Source organism: Seriola lalandi, unplaced genomic scaffold (genome assembly GCF_002814215.2).
Source record: "Seriola lalandi dorsalis isolate HSWRI2012SDOR001 ecotype SW California unplaced genomic scaffold, Sedor1 jcf7180002054914, whole genome shotgun sequence".
Taxonomy (NCBI): Eukaryota; Metazoa; Chordata; class Actinopteri; order Carangiformes; family Carangidae; genus Seriola; species Seriola lalandi.
The window spans coordinates 1,275,395-1,295,448 of record NW_019525466.1 but is presented as its reverse complement, the minus strand read 5'-3'; the positions used below and the strand labels follow the sequence as shown (position 1 = coordinate 1,295,448).

At 39.5% G+C, this 20,054-nt stretch overlaps 1 protein-coding gene across 1 annotated transcript in view; it reads left to right on the top strand.

Annotated features, from left to right (window-relative positions):
- rabep1 (rabaptin, RAB GTPase binding effector protein 1) overlaps positions 1 to 19,833 on the top strand; it is a 31,550-nt gene extending 11,717 nt beyond the window's left edge. Inside the window, exons 9-18 of the mRNA XM_023430900.2 lie at positions 574 to 1,035; positions 2,107 to 2,211; positions 2,311 to 2,427; positions 6,578 to 6,676; positions 8,117 to 8,257; positions 10,369 to 10,558; positions 13,201 to 13,256; positions 13,831 to 13,929; positions 14,653 to 14,769; positions 15,423 to 19,833. Of these exons, the coding sequence (XP_023286668.1) occupies positions 574 to 1,035; positions 2,107 to 2,211; positions 2,311 to 2,427; positions 6,578 to 6,676; positions 8,117 to 8,257; positions 10,369 to 10,558; positions 13,201 to 13,256; positions 13,831 to 13,929; positions 14,653 to 14,769; positions 15,423 to 15,524 (1,488 nt within the window). The 3' untranslated portion in view covers positions 15,525 to 19,833. The remainder of the gene's footprint in view (positions 1 to 573; positions 1,036 to 2,106; positions 2,212 to 2,310; positions 2,428 to 6,577; positions 6,677 to 8,116; positions 8,258 to 10,368; positions 10,559 to 13,200; positions 13,257 to 13,830; positions 13,930 to 14,652; positions 14,770 to 15,422) is intronic.
- The last annotated feature ends 221 nt before the right edge of the window (positions 19,834 to 20,054 follow it).

Here is a 20,054-nt window from a genome sequence, read left to right as displayed (position 1 = left end):
ATGTGGTGATTGGTTAATTGATCTGGATCTGTACAGTGTGAGCACAGAGGTTGTACGTTTGGACTGTGCAGAAAGAACAAGCAAAAGTTACATTTACATTCAGTGTTATTCACCACCGCGATTCAGTGTATTTCCTTCCTCACAAAACATCTTCAGTCTGCATTTTTTTCCCCATCCATGTTGAATAGCTTTCCTCTTCTCTGCTTTTGTTGCCACATTGTTGTGTTCCTTGGTGCGTTACCACCACCTGTAGATCATGTGCTCGTGTGTGAAACCACTGGCAGGAATGTGTATTGTCACCCGTGTGTGGGTGAGTGTCCTCGTTCTTGTGTGAACAAGTACAAATAAGGCGAGGATCCACTCATCGAACAACTGCTCGATTCTGCTACTAAAGGCTAAAAACTCCACAGGCTACCTTTAAAAACATGTACTGTTTACTGAATGCAGAAGCACAGTGTCTGCTCAGCTTTTAAAAGAGGAAGCCCTTCTGCTCATTCTCAGCATGAATGAAATGTGAAATGGTGATAATAATTTCTTGTCTTCTCAGGACTTTATTTGTTCTTTCTCTTTCAGCCACACGCCAACCACAGCGCCCATGGCTCAATGCACTCCTTAGACACTGACGTGGGGGCCGGGGGCCCCATGGACCCCTACAAAGACAACCTGCGAAGAGTTCAGTCGACAGACAGCCTGGGCTCCTCGCTGTCCGTCCAGCAGGGCCTCGGCGGCCAAAACCACAAGGCCAAGTCGGCCAGCCACCTGGACGAGTCGGACTTTGGGCCCTTGGTGGGGGCCGACTGCGGCGGGACTGACAGTAGTTTTGGTGAAACTTCGTCCATCAGCTCGATCAAGCTGACGGCGAGCCACTTCCTGCTGACTAAAGACCAGGAGAAGGCCATCAAAGCCATGACGCCTGAACAGGAAGAGACGGCGTCGCTGCTCTCCAGCATCTCCCACGCCCCTGACACCGCCTTCTTACCGCCTGCTGGCTACCGACTGGTCAGCGACAGCGAGTGGAACCTGCTGCAGCAAGAGGTGCATCCCCCAGGCTTTTTCAGAAACATTTAATAGGTCGAACACCCTGCATTTAGTGGCTATGGGAGGACATCACATTTATACAGCACTAAATAGGTGTTAAAAGTTTTTCTTTGGGTTTCTCGCCGTAAATCAAGTTTGATTTTAACAACAGAACCTCATGATTAATCATAAAATTAGATTTATTGTGGAGTAATTTTCTTATTTGTTCGATTGTAATAATATTTTTTTAATAGAGCAACATTTTTTCTTGAAAGTACATTTATGTTTGAGGTGGCACCAACCTCATAGAATCATATAGATCCTCTTGTTTTCCAGCGTCTCCTCTTAACAGTGTTATATCAGAGCAGCGTTGTTGCTCTGTCTTTACTGACTGTCTGAGTTTATTAGTGTGTGCAGTAACAGGGAAGGAAAATCACATGCAGCTATTTTTGCACATTATTTTGTAGTTTGAGAAACAGATGCTGATGCAGATGCTTCCCCTATTGAATGAGATCAGATATACCGCTCTGATTTGGGGGTAGAGGTCTGTGTGTTAGATTAAGCCTCTGTTAAACTTTGCATAGTTTGCATTTACAGATTTTATTCTCTGCTGTGTTGACGTAATCTAAAAAATATTTTGCCACCCAGCTGAATTACAAACTGCCAGTCCAGCTCTAAAATTAATTTGAAGAAATTTGTACAAGAGAAAAGTGGATTCAGCCGTTCATGGTTGGACCGTATCTATGTTGTCAGAGACAGTGGAACTATTAATGAGGTTTGGAAATGGCGTCTTTTTTCCTTGGAAGCAAGACCAGGATTCCTGGAATTCAGTCCTAGTACTAGAGGAAGAAGAAGTATTTCATTTCATTCATTGATGATCTTTTACACATAAAGATTAGAAAATGGAAAGTTAAGAAAAGTATGAAGTTTCTGTTAATGAACATGCGATTTAGCTGTTTCAAAAGGTCTTTCTGTGTGTGAGAGAAAAATCTTGAACCAAAACTTTTCATTACTGTAGGTGTAATACCTTACATTATCAAATAGTTATCATTAAGTGTTAATGTGGTTTTCTTTTTCGTCTGACACCAGGTGAAAAACGCTGGCAGGAAGCTCGGCCGACGTTGCGATATGTGCTCCAACTACGAGAAGCAGCTGCAGGCCATCCAAGGACAAGAGGCCGAGACACGAGATCAGGTTTGTGCCTTTGCTTTCACTTCTTCACATGATTTCAACTGATCAGATGTTTGACCAAAAATGTTAATTAGCGGGATTCCTCCTTTCACTCTGTTCCAGGTGAAGAAACTGCAGGTGATGCTTCGTCAGGCCAATGATCAGCTGGAGAGGACGATGACTGAGAAACAGAATTTGGAAGATTCAGTCAAATTAGGCAACGAGGAAACTGCTGCTAAGGTCTGGACACAGTGAATGTATTAATAACCCCAAAGGAATGAAAATGAAATTCTTATGTTGATTCACATCTCTGGTTTAGTGCTTGATGTGCAGCTGTGTGGACAACTTAGATTTGATAGTATAGAACAATTACAGGAAAAGGTTTATTATTTTTTCTGTTGCTTTCCACACAATGTGTTTATTCTGTGTCTCGCAATGTTTGACAATGTCAAAATCTGACACTGTGGGCTCCAGCTCTGACATTATTGAGATGACTGCAGTGGTGGAACTGCTGTTGCTTAGGTTGCAATGCTTTTGGGGGGGGATGTACACAGGAAGTACAAATATTGTCATGGGATTAGTGAGCTACAGTGTGGGTTACAGCTCGATTGTCATTGCTGGTATCATTTTCTGTGTGTGTGTGTGTGTGTGTGTGTGTGTGTGTGTGTGTGTGTGTGTGTGTGTGTGTGTGTGTGTGTGAGAGAGAGATAATGGCAAAATGTAGTCCTGCAGACATCTACTGTAGCAGGATATACCACACAGTCTCTCTGTCTAGTTCGAAGATGGGTGTTGTCTGACCCATGAAAACTGAGTGCTCATGTAATAATGTAGTAATAACTACTGAGTACTCACGGGTGGGAACGTCAACATGTTCACAGGCGGGTGTGAGCCCGTCTCTCTAGTCGGCCTCTAGTTTGTAGCCTGTATTCGTTTGCATTTTGGCAAACTGGCACCATCAAAAGCTGAATGTGTCATTAGCTGTTCCTATTTTTAATGCACCATTGGATCTACAGACATCTGTCACCGGATTATTTTGATAGCGGATAAAACTTAAAACGTGATGATTCTGAGGGAGGTTCTGCCTTTTTTCTGTGATTTCCAAGCAGATCTTTGGGTGTGTGTATTGGCATCAGAGATATTGATGCCTAACAAATAATCATGTATAGATGTACTGTTTAGTCCCTGAGATGTAGCTAGTTAGTTTAACACTTAGTTTTAGTGTCATGAACCCTGGTTCCAGCTTGGTCATTGTTCATTATGCCGCTGTCTGCAGCTTTATCCTTTAAAGGCTGTTTGCCTACGTTAGTGCAAGTGCAAGTGCTGACTCAGTGGAAAGGAGAAGTCATCTAACAATATTTTGAAAGTATTGAAGGTGTTGATTTCCTGTTTCAGAGTGTGTAGGAAAATCAATGCGCAGGTGCATTACTTAAAGTGCAGCTTTGCACCAGAATAGGTTCGCTGAGTTTCTGCTTCTCCCCTGTGCAGGTTTGGTATTTCGGTAAGTTGCTGCAGCGGGTGGAGACGTGTACTGACAGGGAGTTTAACTTGTAATAGAGCAGTGCAAAGCAATTTGGTGGTAACAAGATTCAGTGTTTAGTGCATTCGACCATGCAGCCACTTGAACCAGCTCAACATTACATTCTGCACAGAGCATCCATTCTCTGTGCCGTTTTTGTCAGTGCAGTTGGTGGAAATCCACATAGGCCTCTCCAGCTTCACACAAAATCCTTCTTATGTATGCTCTGCTAATCTAGTCAGTGTCTCATTAAATTTTAAACCAGTTGGTGTATTTAATTTACAGAAAGAATACAGTTTTATTCCAGTTATGCAGGGATGCAAATAGCATTTATTTTATAATATATATTTATATAATATATGATATCGGCAGAAAATTTTCTTTTATTAGTTATTCTGTCTTATAAATGTCAGAAAATTGTGAAAACATCCCATTATGGTCAAAGTGACAGTGAAAGCATAAGTCACATTTGAATAGCTTATTGTGTTCAACAGTCCACAAACACAAAGATATTCAGTTATACTATTATTTATGACAAAGAAAAGCAGAAAATGCTCACATTTAAGATGCTAAGAGCAGAGTGGTTTTACTTGAAAAATAACTGCAATGATTGATCATTTATGAAATTTGTTGCTGATTAATTTTCTGTCAGTCGACTTGTTGTTTCAGCTCTAAAGTTATGGCAGTAGAGTAAAGATTTATGTTGTTTGGCGGCCTTCTCGTTCAGCTGATTAACTCCCTTTACAGCCATCTGAAAGCAAAAGGTGTGTGTTTCCGCTGCAGTTTCTAATTTCAGTGATTTGTAGCATTGTGAAAGTGTTAGTACTCCTCTGAGACCCACTGGTTACCTTGATTTAATCTTGAGCAACCAGACCCAAAATAATTGCAGAGTGACCCTGCAAACGTATGTTCCTTTGTAGTTGTAAAAAAACAGGATTCACAGGGGGAAAAAATCACAATATTAATGAAAAAATCACATTACAATATAAAATTGTGCCTCCTCTTTACTGTACATCACTCAGGACCATCCATTCCCATCAGTCCTCCCTCCTTACGCAACAACAGCAGGTTACCAGGGCAACAGCCGCATGAATAATCCTCTTTCCAACATGTCTGACAAAACTTTAGCCTGAAACATCACATATTTTATTATTAGACCTGTGGGTGCGATGATGAGCAGCATCACGACTGTTCATAACTGTGTTACTTCATTGTCACACTGTTTTAACCAGAAACAATAATTTGTTAGAGAATTATTTGTTGATGGTTAACAGGCTTATTATTATGAGAAATTGTTATTTAATGCAGCTGTGCCACACCTCACAGAAGTTACTTGAGTTTGGCAGTAGTGATATTATTCTTGCATAGAAACACAGCTTGGCCTGCAGCTGGAAATTATTATTGATTTGTCGTCTTATTATTTTATCAGTTGACCGATTTAAACTTTGGACTATAAAATGTCATAAAATAGTGGAATAATGCCTTCAAATTGCTTGTTTTTTTCTGTGCAACTATTCAAAACCCAAAGATATTTAGTGAAATACCACACAAGACATAGAAAAGTATCAAACCCTCACAGTTCAAAAGAAGTCACCAATTCATTTTTGGTATTTTTGCTTGAAAAAAGTATGAGTTAAACCATTAATCGATTATCAAAATAGATGCTGATGCTGATGTTTTGCAGTAAGAGAATATTACTATACGGCTGCTCTTAAATGGGATGAGCGGAGCTGATGTGATTTGCCCTCATTTTTAATAGTCCCTGATAAACTGATGCCGATAATGGATTCCTCCTCATCCCACACTTTTGCTATGTGCACCCCGGGTGCACTGCAGGCCGCTAATATAGTAAAAGTGTGCTGCCATACTTGATGCACTTGTCACTCTGCACCTTGAATCATGAAAATACAACCCAGTTTCTGCTTAGGAAGGTGTTTTCTAGGTCTTACTTCTGAAACCTGCACAGTGTGACACCTCGTATAAAGCAGCAATCTCACTGGCAGAAATGAGGAATGAAATAAAAAAATAATCCTTCATGATGCTTTATGGACTGATATCAACCTGCAAGGATTCTGCAGTGCACCTGAGAGCAATATGTTGGCTCTGCAGTGTCAGATCATAAGCTGCATTATTTTTTTTGCATTACATGCACTTTCACATTGAGCACAGACTTTTTCAGAAGTGAGTGTGAAAACACCTCATGTCAGTTCACACCCGTTAGAATAATTGTGGACATATGTGTGTGGCGTCTGACCCACAGCGTGAAAGAGCTCTCACAGTCACAGTTTTCACCAACAAAATTAATGTCAGAGAGCACAAGCTCACACAAGCTGTATACTAACATTTTTAGTATATGGATTAAGACGTGTCATCACCCGGCTCCTAGGCCATGACAAATACATGAATCCACACAATAAGATGACGGTAAATTAGGATTTTTGTTATACTAAAGTAAACAACAACATAACGCACATGTGTGAGAGTGTGATGGGATGTGGGGGTGTTGTAAAGTGAAAGCAAAACAAGAGTCAAACAGGAAAGAAGCATGCAAATGCTGGCGGGGATGAGTCCAGGTGTGAGAGGGAGCGAGAGCAAAAGCAAAGCCTGGCTGGGGCTTTAATCCTCCAGGAGCACTTGGTCCAGGTGCTCCAAATCCAGCTGGCTGCGTTCCTCTGTTACCTTAAAGGACACACAGTAAAACCACAACCACCCACATATGAGCAGGTTGGGTGGGGGCCACAGTGATGACCACAGTGTATGACCAAGCATATGCCCGCTTTATATAAATTGTGTTTCTTTATCTGTGTAACTGTCTTAATATCCCTGAAGCCTTTCTCTTGTCTTAGTGATGTTTTGCTTTGTGTTGTCTTGTAGGTGTCTGCTCTCATGCAGAGAGTCCAGGAGTCAGAAACGCTGCTCAGCACACTACAACAAGCCTTCGGTGACGCTAAGAGGAACACACAGGAACAGATGGTGAGCAGCATATTCTCCTGTTCGCCTCGTGTTGCCTGTTCTTGACAGCTGTGTTTGGCTCTCTTGTTCCTTCTAATGCCGCAGAGTCTAATATCAAACAGGGTTTTGGTAGCGCCGGCAAGAATTTAGCTCTTCAAATAAGCATATCAATTTTGTTTTGACAACAGGCTTTCGCTCTGTTATCCGACATGCAGCCCAACTGAATTGCAGCTCATGCCTCTGTGGCAGTAACATCACCGTTGCTCCCTGCCCCCAATATTTGTTAATACGATGATGAGGAGTTGTTACTAGAAAAATTAACTTAAATATGTCCAAAGGTTGCTCATCTGCCACAACAGGAATGTACAGATGTGTACCCTGTATATGCATATGCACTGCCAAGTTAAATAAGTCTAAAGTACTATATTGTGAAATTACAAGTTTTGAGACTGTTGAATTATATTGCATTATACTGACACGTGCTTCTAGTTTGTCCGTCCCATTTGTATTATTGATGTTGGCTGAATAACATAAGCACCTCCTCTGTATGATACAATACAGTGCAACAGCACCACAGACTACATCTGAGTTGAGTCAACACCTCTCTAAAGCAGTTTCAACAAACATGAACAAGAACATTATATTCCTCAAGAAGGATGATTTTTTTGCAGGACTGTTTTATTAGACTGCATTTGTTTTAGCTGGATGTACCTAATAAACTGACAATGAGTGTATATCGATTATATAATGTTATTGATTCACTTTCTGTTGGTCTACCAATTGATTATTTGCCTAATTGTTTCAGATCTAGTTTAAACTTAAAACATCGTAAAGTGGAACCATTACATAACGTCACTGTTTCTCATTACCACAAATATTTGCTGACACGATGGAGCTCTTGGCTGCATTTAAGTTAAATATGCTCAAAAGTTTCTCACCCACCACAATAGACACAAAACAAATGTACAAATGTGTAAACTGCACATCACTGCAGTGCATTGCTAATTACTCACTTTGCCTGGCAGATTATCGCCCAAATTGAGAAGTCAAAACAGGAAGATGTGAGACAAACACTCTGAGTAATGGATATGCAGCTGCAAGCTTTATCAGCACATATGACTTTAAGATCTTTGCAGACAAACTTGTTTGCCAGAGCAATGAGACATTCCTTTTGCTACATGTGGATTTGATATAAAGAGGCATGAGTCTTGATATTGTCACGAAATGAGTCATATTGCTGCACCTAGCAAAACTAGCTCCACAGGGAGAAATGGATGGAGTGTGGTTCAGTAATGAGACACTGGCTGGTGAGTCACTCTTCACCCTGTTTTGAAGTGGTGCTGGTTCCATACGACAGGAAGTTTTATAAAAAAAAAAAAAAAAAAAGGAGAAACAAACTGACACATGATGAGATGGAGTGATTCATTCATTTATTTATTCATTGTTTTTCTCTCGTTTCAGGCGGTGCTCGTGAAGTCGAGGGAGCAGGTGGCAGACGAACTAAGCCGACTACAGAGAGACAACGAGAGCCTGCAGGGAAAACACAGGCTGCACGTAGAACTACAGCAACAAGAGGACTTCCACATGCCCAATACTGTGCAAGTATGTGGAGCCTCAGTCACACCTCTCAACCGCAGCGTTAGCATCAGTGGAAGGGCTGCTATTGAGCCTCAAAACTTCCCTACATTTAACTGAAGTCACTGGTATCACTGTACAAAAAGCAGGAATTGAAACTCTGGCCAGCTCCATAACCTCGTTTACTTATTATTTGATCAGATCGTTCCAGATTTAGATGAAAATTTTTGCCAATTTTAGACTGTTTTTGTAAAGTTTCTTTTACAACATACGAGATCTTTGTCTTCTTTTGTTAAATGTAGTTAATGTATAAATTGAGGTTTGATTGGGTAGTAAAAGGAAGCAAAAATAATACAATAAGATAAGAATTTCAAGCTTATTATAAGATAAAAGTATGATAAAGTGGAATAAAATCAGGATTTGCTTAGCGAAGTGGATATCCTTTCCAATGCAAAGCTGGTCACGTGCCAGTATTCACCTCTGGTACACATAACAGTAAAAGTAAACAAATATTATCCTAAAAATGTACTTAAAGCATAAATAAATGCAGAAAAACAACCCACGAGTGTCATATTATTATATATTTCCTTATTCAATCATTATTAGTAAAGCATTAATTTGTACGTAGCATTTCATTGTCGTGGTTGGTCGAGGGTAGAGCAAATTTTTATGACATGTCCATAAAGCACTGTTGTTCTCTTTAATCGTTCCCTCTGTCCATGCTGAGAGATCCCTTCTTAAAGCAATTTCAATGGAAGTGATGCAAAACAATCCTCATTCTGTGCTAAGATTTATTCTTTAACATACTTTATATTGTATTTGATAGTTTAATCTACATCATATTTTCATGTTTTGGTTGATAGTAAGTTAGTAACTAAATCTGTCACGTAAACATAGTGGAGTAGAAGTGTAAAGTAGCGTTTAAGTGATGCTCAAGTAAAGCATAAAGTTGTACAAATTGTACTTAAGTAAAGTACTTGAGTAAATGTACATTCCACAACTGGTCAACAAACATGGGTGATCCAGGTTCACAGTGATACAAGTGAATGTGACAAAATAATCTCCGCTCAGTACTTAGTTGCTTTGCACAGCATTTCACAGTCTTCTTCAGTGACTAGAACACAATGTATTGAAAGCTGTAAAGAAATGCTGAAAGGAAGCATTGAAAGGTCGAGCTGGAGTTGAGATTATTTTGTCACAGGCACCGACCCCAAGGTCGAGCATGGACGTCCATGCTCAAATTGCTTCAGTTTAATATGGGTTCATTAGAGGACATGCTTCTGGGTGTGCCCCATCTGTCACTAAACAACCCGCTGCTCTCCATTTATAACCTATTGCAGCATGAGCAGTGGTTATCCCCATTCATGCCACATAGAGAGTGGGGGAAACTGACACCAAATTATAGAGAAAATAATCTCTGCAGCGTCGCGGTCAGAGGCTAATTGCCTCAGTGGTAATGCCTTTGTGACTCCTCCAGCTCATTTTCAGTGATTATTGGCACCAGTGCTCATTTTTGAGCCAACTGACAAGGTGAAAATCCTATGATTTTTACAACTTTATTCTGTTCTCCCTGTTTAGGAGGTTCCCCTCCAACACACACTTCTCCTCCCACACAGTATTACTCATAGCCTCTTGCTGAAGTGTGCTGCTGCAATGGTACAAAAAGGAGTGGGCCTGTGCTTAAGTGGAGGTGGAGAAGCAGTGACATTTTCAACTTGTTGGTGGTTAAATAAGCTGCACATATAACATTTATATCTGTATCAACATGCAGAAATCATTCTAATATGAAGGAGAACAGATACAGTGTAGCTTCTCATTATTCTCACTTACACTTTTGGATCTCACTGTATTCGATAATGTAATGGTAAATACTTTGTATATAGTGTAACATACCTTTATTTTAGTTTGAATTTGTTTCTGCATATACATATAGAAGTGTGTGTCATCAGCGTACAGACGCGTTTTCACCAAATGTTTAAATTAAGAAAGTCACAGCCCTGTCTGTGAACTGCTTCCATATTGATTTTCTTTTGCTTTGTTCTTTATCTTATCTATACGATGATGATGACGATGATGATGATGATGATGATGATGGTCCCCCACATTGATGCCTGTAATGTAGTTTGATTCTTCTTCAGGAGCTCCAAGGCCTGGTGGTGCGGTTGCGTGAGGACATGGTGGCGTTACGGACTTCTGCTGATCACATGGAGGAGAAGCTGAAAGCTGAGATTCTGTTTCTGAAGGAGCAGATCCAGGCTGAGCAGTGTCTCAAGGAAAACCTGGAGGACACTCTGCAGCTGGAGATCGAGGGCTGTAAGGAGGAGATAGGTGAGACTCTGTGTAACCTGTCGAGTTTGGCCATTGACTAACCATTGATCAGCTATGTGGTAAATATCTAACCAATCATTTTTAGTAAAAGTTTAAGCAAACAACTCTTGAATTCTGCCAGCACACACATTTTCTGGACAGTTTTTACATTACTCTGTTTCTGCTTTTGTTTCTTCTCCATTGATCACTGTCATTCAGACATCTTGGAAGGTATGACGAACGCCTTGAACGAGCTCACTTCAACTGCTTTTATGTTTGTGTGTTAATGGCGTAGTTGTCAGACTAATAACTGTAGTTCACATATGTTTGAACTGTTTTGGAATGGCTAAAATGTGCATTAATAGATAATTCACCTCATTGTATGTTGTCCCACACCGCAGATTAGTCATCATGACATGTTTCACTGTAAATCCAGATTATATCAAGGATGTCTGTGAAGAATCTCTCTCACCCAGGTCATGGTTATCTAAGAAGAGTTAAATCAAGGGCAACTGGACTTGTTCTTAGATACTTGTTTAAAAAAATGTTTAATCTGTCATCCAAGACTACATCCACACTACTACGTTCAAAATGATCTCCGTCCAGACTATCTCACCCGAAAATCTGCAATCGCGTACACTGGCATGCACAAGCCGGTGTGAACAGGAGGCAGATTGTCTACTCTGCAGTTGATTAGTTGCAAAAAATACTACAAATAAGGAACAGTAAAGACAGCTGCAGTGTTAAAATGCAGAATTTAACTCCTCAACACATCAGTAATGCTTGTAATTTGTTATCCATGTTGCTTTCTCCACCGGTAGTCGAGGCAGATAAGAACCAATCAGGGAGCGACTGTGGATGTCCCCGTCATCGTTTCCAAAGGTCTCTGTTTTTGCCCAACCAGACAACAACACAAACTAAAACGAGGCCAGCAGTGTTTCCAAAACACTTTAGAGTAATGTGGGTGAGAGGTGAAAACGTAGCAAAAAGAGATGGTGTTTTAAAACGAAAACGTAGTAGTGCGGACGTAGCCCAAGAGGCATCTTCATTTGCAACTGACTGGTGACGAGTTCCAGGTATTTAACTTCTGTGGGGCTGTTACCCAGGCCATCCACATCACTAGGTTCATTGTTCGTTGTTGTAACGACGGTTGTTAGTCACTGAAATCAACTGAGGCCAAGTGTGAATGGTTGTTAAATCTCAGAGGAAGGGTTGAGAGGACAGCATCGTAGGTGGGGGATAAGTGGTGTCGTAACGACTCTCTTGGGTGACGGGTGAAAAATCTTTAAGTATCTACAACCAAGTCCAGTTGCCTTTGATTCAACGCTTATCAAGGATGATTGTGTCCTGCTGATGAGTAACACTGTTGTCACATCCTGGGATGGGGTTCAGTAGCATTTTCAGTTCCCAATCCCTTATTGAATCTCTTTAGATTGTTTGTTTGGTGGAAAATTAAGACATCTTTGTTGTACAGTTTTAATTTCTGGGATTCTGCTTTGTCACTGCTCTGTGACATTCATTAACCCTACCCTGAGTCACTTTTCCTTTTCTACATTTACTCCTCAACGCAGGGCTGTGTTTCAGCTACAGATGTGCGCTTGTATGTATCACAAGGGTTTTGTTCTTTGCCGATGCTCGTAGTGTCACAAAGAGGCAAAAGAGAGAATGAAAGATTCGATAAGGGATTCAGCTTAACGAATCTGAGTGTTTCACCAACTTGTAACTGCATCCAAAACAGATTCAGCCAGCAGAACCGGTCTCTATGGGCAGCTTAGTAAAACAGTATTGTTTGTATGATTTGATGTATTTTGCACTCAGAACCTAAACCTTATGAATGTGTTGAAGTTTTACACTCACTTGTTTGGAGCTTTAGTTTACTGGTCACCTTCGCCAGTATGTGAGAGACTTGGTGTCGACATCGTCTCTACTTTCGGTTAATAGTTCTGTCTGGTGTAACACTAACTTAACGTTTGACCTATGGCTGCAACTAATGATTATTATTATATATTATTTGTTATATATTATTAATATATGAAACTCTAATGAATCAGAAAACTTTAACCTTTTAGAAGCTGGGACTAAAAAGATTTATAATTTCTGCTTGAATAAACAACTAGAACATAAAGTATATTGAGCATCAAAACTACCAATTCATTTATAACGATCAAATAATCGATTAATCAACTGTTTCGGCTCTAGTTTAATCCATAAATAGTCACTTTTTGGAAGTAAAAAGGAATGGGAACGTTTAATTGTGGAAGATTTCTCTTTCTGGGGCCAGAGGAAGAACATAGTTTTTCCATTTACAATGAAAAATGTACCATGTTTGTATTTCTCTGCTCGGTACCAGTTCTCTCGTCTAATGTTTTAGCGTTTGATGGTTGCTAGTGTTCATCTTTAAGTTCAACACTGGTTTGAAAGCTGTCAGTCTGTTAGTTTTAAGAGTTTGTCGTTTAGACCTCGTACTGTCTGTTTCACACGAGACAAACGCGCACATCGTCTCAGAAGCAGCTTCGCCTTCACTGAAGGTGCAGCTTTGTTGCATTATTCATAAATTGTCAAATAATTTTCAAGGTAGCACATTATCGTCCCAGAGGGAATACGTGGGCTTTGAGATTCAGATGAGCACTGTATGATCCTCTAATGATGTCTCCTTCCCACAGCTTCCTTCTCCAGTTTGAAGACGGAGCTGGAGCGAATAAAAGCCGAGAAGGAAAAGGTACTTACTCTTTGCTATCATGCAGTATGACACCGCAGTGAGGAAAGACAATTCAGTTAGAGTGCCACTAAACATGTTTAAAACTATATTATACATATTTAATATACATGCCTTTCATTTCATCCTCTGATAAGACTCAGTTTATCTCACATGGTCATGGAAGGTATACAGATCTTTATTATACACACTCTGCTACTTACTACAGATGAAACTACAAAGTTAGATTTCACACACTTTTCAGTAGCATTGTTATTTTTATCATCGCTGTAGCGGTGTAGAGTTGCACAACTGTAATTTTCACATTTGTAAAAACGGACTTATCACTTTGTGGGATTGTTTGCAGAAGTTATTGTACGTGCTGTGGACACTACATTTTTCATGTTACTATGGGAGGCACAGTATAAATAATAAATTTCACAGATCATTTCAGAAACTGGACACGAAATGGTGGAAAATATACACATATAGTGCATTATATAGTAAATAGCTGGCTGGCTTTAAGTTGTAAACTCTTGGTGGTATGAATTACTTGTAGTGCCTCTGTGTGCTGATCTGTTTTACCTTGTTTATGTAGTTGGAGAGAAGTCTCGCAGAGAAGACTGAGACACTGGAGAGCATCCAGGGCCTGAGGATCAGCCTGGAGCAGCAGCTCAAAGAGCTCACCACTGCAAAGGTCAGAGTTTGACACTGTCTCACGATGCATTTACCTGTGCCACACAAAGCTCTACCCAGACTTACTTTAACGTGGCCAATCATATCAGAGCCGAGCAGATGTCTTATCAACAAATGCCCCAGTATCATTTACAGTAGCTCTTAGGACGTTACTTTCTTTTTCTCAGGATCTACCAACTTATACAACTTATACAACATGAAATCCTCCAAACGGCTCATATTTCCACAATATTTTAACCTCACTTCATCGTCTGTCACAACAGTAGATTGTACAAAATGTTTTAATTAACGTTATAAGAGTGTGGGATGTAATATTTGCTGATTTAAAATGAGGAAAAGATGACATCGAACATTGAGGTTCTTTCCATGCAAGAGAGTTCACACTCTGTATTTGTTGTAAAAATAAATAAATAAATAAAATATTACAGCATTTTAGAAATATCCAGAAAAGTCCAGAACCACTTGTAAACCGCTTTTTGATGGAACTAAACCAGTGATTCAGCCACTAATGCACAGTCGACATCATTTTGAATTATTCAACAAGTGAAGCAGTGAAATATTTATTCCAGTTCTTTAGATTTTTTTCTTGCAATTTACTGGCTCCATTTAGCCTTTCTAATCGAATTCGTCTGTGTGTGTGTGTCTGTGTGTCTGTGTGTGTGTGTGTCTGTCTGTGTGTGTGTGTGTGTGTGTGTGTGTGTGTGTGTGTGTGTGTTCGCTGCAGAGTGCACTAGAGACTCAGGTCCTCGACGAGAGAGGCAAAGCTCAGCGGCTGCAGACGGAGCTGGACGTCAGTGAACAGGTTCAGAAGGACTTTGTCAAACTTTCTCAGACTCTTCAGGTAAGAAGGAGTTGGGAGGTTCAGAGCGAGATACGTTATCTAAACTTTATAAACAGCGCTCTGCTTCATTTATGGTTGAATGGAAACTCTGATATTGTTGTTTTCTTGGGGGGGGGAAAAAAAAACAATTTCTGTTGCCAAACATCTGTGTTTGTGGGAGACGAAACAGTTTCCATTAACTGAGCTAAAGCTTTGGAATTGAACTGTTTGAATTCAGTGAGTACTTGTTTGTCCTAATATTTACCTGTGTTGTTATTAACTAATATTTTGATAATTAATTGTAAAGACCTTTTCGTACAAAATGCCAAAAATTTCAAATGTTTTTTAAAAATCTTAAATATAGTTTAGTTCTCTTAATTTGTTTGCACATACACATTTAAAATAACACATACAAATAAAAATAAAAACATAAAATTTGCAGGGGGTAGGCAAAAAATTCTGATAACTAAAAGATAAATCAAAGTTAAATTTAAGGAAAGGTAAAATTACAATAAGCAAAGTTATGGTTGATATTTATGTGGTATTGAATTGAATATATCTGAGTTTGAAACGCTGGTCAGACAAAACGAGACTGATGCACCTCTGTCGTTGGATGTGTGTTCTCATAATAAAATCATTTGACTTCATCGATGTCTGTCTGTCCACGTCCTCAGGTACAGTTGGAGCGAATACGACAGGCGGACTCCTTGGATCGAATCAGAGTGATCCTCAACGACACCAACTTGACTGACATCAACCAGCTTCCAGAGACATGATACCACTGAATGAAAACTGCCTTCAGTTTCATTCCCCTCTTTCTCTATCACTGGCCCAATAACATTATTGATCTGACCCGACCCTTCCTCCTCCCCATAACCACCGTGGAAGAGTTTGGAAGGACAAGGACGGACGTGGCATGAGGAGGTCATGTCCCTTTGTGTACATTATAAGTCATGGAACACACCGCGGATAGAGTAATGAAGAAGAACACTACTAAAAAAAAAAAAAAAAAATGTAAATAACTAAATGTCTGACTGTGGACGGAGGGAGTGGAAGTCCATCTTTGTGTGGGTCTGTCTGTGTCTTGTTTCTACTGTAGATATGACTGTCTGTATTAGCTCAACCAAAAAGGTTTGTCGTCTTCTAAAGCACTTTTCATCTGCAACTTCTCTCTCCAGGTAAATAGAAAACAAATGGATGCATAACCTTTCTCCTTCGGTTCTCAAAGCGGTTGATAATCGCTTCCTTGTTCCACTGGCTTGTTCTTTCCCTGTGTTTGTTTGTTTTTGTTTTGTTTTGTTTTTCCCTCCCATTTCTGGCTATTTTTCTGTGGCGTTTTCCACCATGTTTTGGTCATTTCACCCTGTGCAACCTATGATAAAGACACAATGAAGGAACTACAATACTTGCACATAACTTAACTGGGATAAAAAAAAACAAAAAAAAAACATAACACACAACGAGCAATACCCTCCATTTCTTAAACATCCTCTACTCTTGCTTTGGTTTTTGCTCTTAACTTCTGACAGAAATCTTTTTTTTTTTTTTTTTTTTTAAAGCTGCGAAAATACAGTGAAGAAACATTAGTCATGTTCAAAGTTATGGGTTTTATTTTTTAACTTCCCACTTGTTTTTTGATTGTCAGGAAAACACTAGTTCAGAAAGGAAAAAATAGTTGGATGAGGAGAACAGAAGGATGGGTTGTCAACATTAAAATGTAAATGGAAAATAACAGATTTTAATACAGACTTTGCTCCTTTTATTGATTGCCTTTTTGAATTGACTTTCTTAATGAAATTCTAAAGCTCTTAAATGACAGTGGGCGGCTTTTAAACTATAATGGAAGAGCACACCATCACAACGCTGGCACAAGGTGTTTCTGTCCCATCGTTCCCAGTGAGATCAGAGGTCAGGTTCAGGTTTAAGCCGAGCTCGAGGACGCCTCAGGGTGGTGGGAGGTTTGGAAAACCTAGCCTCTTAACTAACAAGCCACCGTGCCACTCTCCGACAGGTGAAGAGTGGAGTCTTTGAAAAAGAAATTTTACCTGCCTGAGTAGGAAGTCACGACTCAAGGAAAACTGACTTTTCATATCTCTGTGAGTCATAAAGCGGTTCATTCATCACTACAAAAATGTTCTGCTGCGAAGCTTCTGTTGGATTTTTTAGAAATAACCTGAAAGCGTCAGGGTCAGTGAATTATGGACGCACCCCCTGAAAAACGCAATCCAACATTCACACACACTCCACGCAGTGATTTGGCGCAGGGTTTGAACTTTTCTTTTCTTTTTCACGTCATACAAACGAGCATAATCCAATCCTAAGTGTCGACCAATCAAAGTTTTGGACAGTAAAAATGCCACAAAGGTCTTGGTACGTGTCATCTAACCACGTCTAAAGGCGCAAGCGTTCATCTACCTTTTCACGAACTCACTCGTCTTTTGGGTGTCTCTGTCGTCTCAACATGATAAATTGTACCAGAGGGAGAAAAGAGAAGTTCAAACCTTGCCTACTATCACAGCTTTCACTGTAAAGGAAAGTTTCGCAAAGTTACAAAAATCGTTGGATGCAGCAGAGGACGCAGATGAAAAGGGAGTTTCAGACTCTGTTAGATGATCTGACAAGGGCTTTGTTCGAAGCTTTGACTGATACTAAAATATTGGATCTGAAGCCCAGGGTGGCTGGGAGAGGCAGGAAGACACAGCAGCAACACTGGGACTTTTGGTGCATCAGTGTTTTGAGGTGTAAAACAGGGCTGCCCATTCCCCTGGAGACCTTTTTTTTTGTTTTTTGAATGGAAAAAATAAATGCAAGAATATTCATAGGAAGTTGATTCTTGATCAGTTTGAGTATGTGGCTTCATGTACTGTGTCAGGTTTTTATTACATATTTGACCAATTGAGGCAACCACAACTCGAGAGGTAGTTCACTATCAGCTTCAGGCTGCCACTGTAGATCCTAGAAATTAATTAGTTTGATAAAAATGAGCCCAGAGAATTATGATTTTGAGTATTTATACGTAGAAAAACACAAACTACTGAGTGAAAAATTAGCCAGAAATGTTAAGCAATAGCACCAGAGAGATTGCACCAACTGTTGTGAAACTTTCTACTTTGCTTTGTAATGTACAGATAGAGAAAATGTTTGATTTTTGAGAACCCCAATTAGTAGTTTCAGTGTTTTCAAACTAAGTATGTGAACCATCTCCCAGGCACTGGCAGCCACAGTGTGCTCTGAATAAAGATTGTGACTCACAGTTCTGCGCTCATTTGAAACAGTTGGACACACCAGGCTGCAAACATGGTTTCATGGAAAATATGAGGCTGAATGAATTTTCTCCTGTTGTAAAAAAAAAAAAAAAAAAGAAAAAAAAAATCCTCAAGGGGAGGGAGGGATTGTCTTTGCATTGCGATTCAAACAATATACAATATATATATATATATTTACTGTACATGCATACAGCAGCATTGTATGGTTTAAGGACATGTTGATCACTGTTTGTTTGTTTTTTTTTGACTTGCATGTATTACATTTCCTTATGTTGCATATGTCTATACTGTAGATATCTTGAGTTGATATTTATGATAGATTCATGCAATGTGTTATGAGATAGTGTGGATGTGTGGGCAAGCCAGCCTGAGTTGCACTGACAGAGAACTGTATGTCTTTTGGCTTGTATGATTGCGGGCTGACGGGTTGTGTTCGGCCACATACTGAGAACTGGTGAACTCAAAGTAGAAATTCCACAGTGTGAATCCCGGACGCTATTTTCTCGGAAGGCCTTATTGCATTGGCTTGGTGTGTTTTTAATTTTGTGACATTTAATTTAACGTCCCCTCCGTCACAGTAACAAATTTTACTTGCCGCCCATTTGGCATTAACGTGAGGGTTCCTCTCTGAAGATTCTCCCCAGTCACCGCAGACATTCACTCATTCACTGTGGTCATGGTCAAGAGTTGAATTTTATTGAATAATTTCTGATCTAACATCACTGGATTGTTTGCAAAAATGTATGGTGATACCCTAAAAATGATTGGAGCACATGTTAAAACGAGATGAATGAAGAGTGTGCTCTGAAAGCTCTCACTGTGTACTACTTACTACTTGGTTTTTAGTATAATTACAAATTCACTGCAAATAAAGCACATTCGAAGCCCAAATCTGTTTGTGCAATCTAAATATAAGGTGTAACTATTTGTTTTTGAAGAGGATGACCTGTGGAAATTTTTGTAAATTTTGTAACCCATGTTTACTGAAAACACAACTGTAGTCTTTTTAGCATCTATCCATGAAATTACACAACCTACAAAAATGTAATAAGCTGTAATATACCGTAAGTTCTTGCATCATGCGCATTGACAATAAATTACTTTAAAAGTTGTTTTCCGATAAATCAATATTAAAAATTCAACTGAAAAGTGAGATGAAATGTGGAAAAAAAAAAAAAGTTTTTGCACTTAATTATTAATGAACATTTTTGTTGCCACTTAACAACTGACTCACGATTGCACAGTTTGAGCTTTCAGAGGCAGCTTTTATTGTTTCATCTCACTGTCAAGAGCCAAAGCATTGTTCCGATATGTTTTTCATTTGATCTACACGAGGATTAGACTGAGATTTTCTTTTGATATTTAGCAAAAATTGCAACATTCAGTTTAAATTCCACAATCCAGTTAGTTGGAGTTTCTTGAATATACTGATATTTAAGCGTTATAGTAAAACAGCTAGAGGAGTTGCAATCAGACGATCAGTGTTCGACCTGAAATAATTTAATAATTTCTGGGTTCCAATTATATAATCTAGTTTTGATTACCAGTACTTTCAAGGGCTTTTATGCCATAATGAAGGTTCAGTGCTGAGTATTGTGTGTTAGCGCTCCAGAAATGTCAGCATCAACACTCAGAAACTCGTATCAGTCGAATCCTAGTAATGTGTACACCTGAAATCCCACCTGTCACATTTTAAACTGTCCAAGAAGAAAAAGGAACTGTAATTTTACTCATACATGGAAGAGAGGCATGAGCAGCACGCAGAATGATGAATACCATGAAATTTAAACAATATTTGCTATAAAGTACTGCCCACTGACTTTGTGTCCTGACTTCCCTTCATGTTTTAACATCATGACACCGGAGGAGGATTTGTGTAACACACGTGGCCGTTTTTAACAAACCGCTGGTTCTGCACATGCAGGTGCATTTTGAAAGATTTGTTAAGATGATTAGAATAAATCATAAATTTAAAACTTGGGTCACATATGCTCTTTTAGGACTTCACTGGAAAGCACATATTGCATGAATGACATCAGT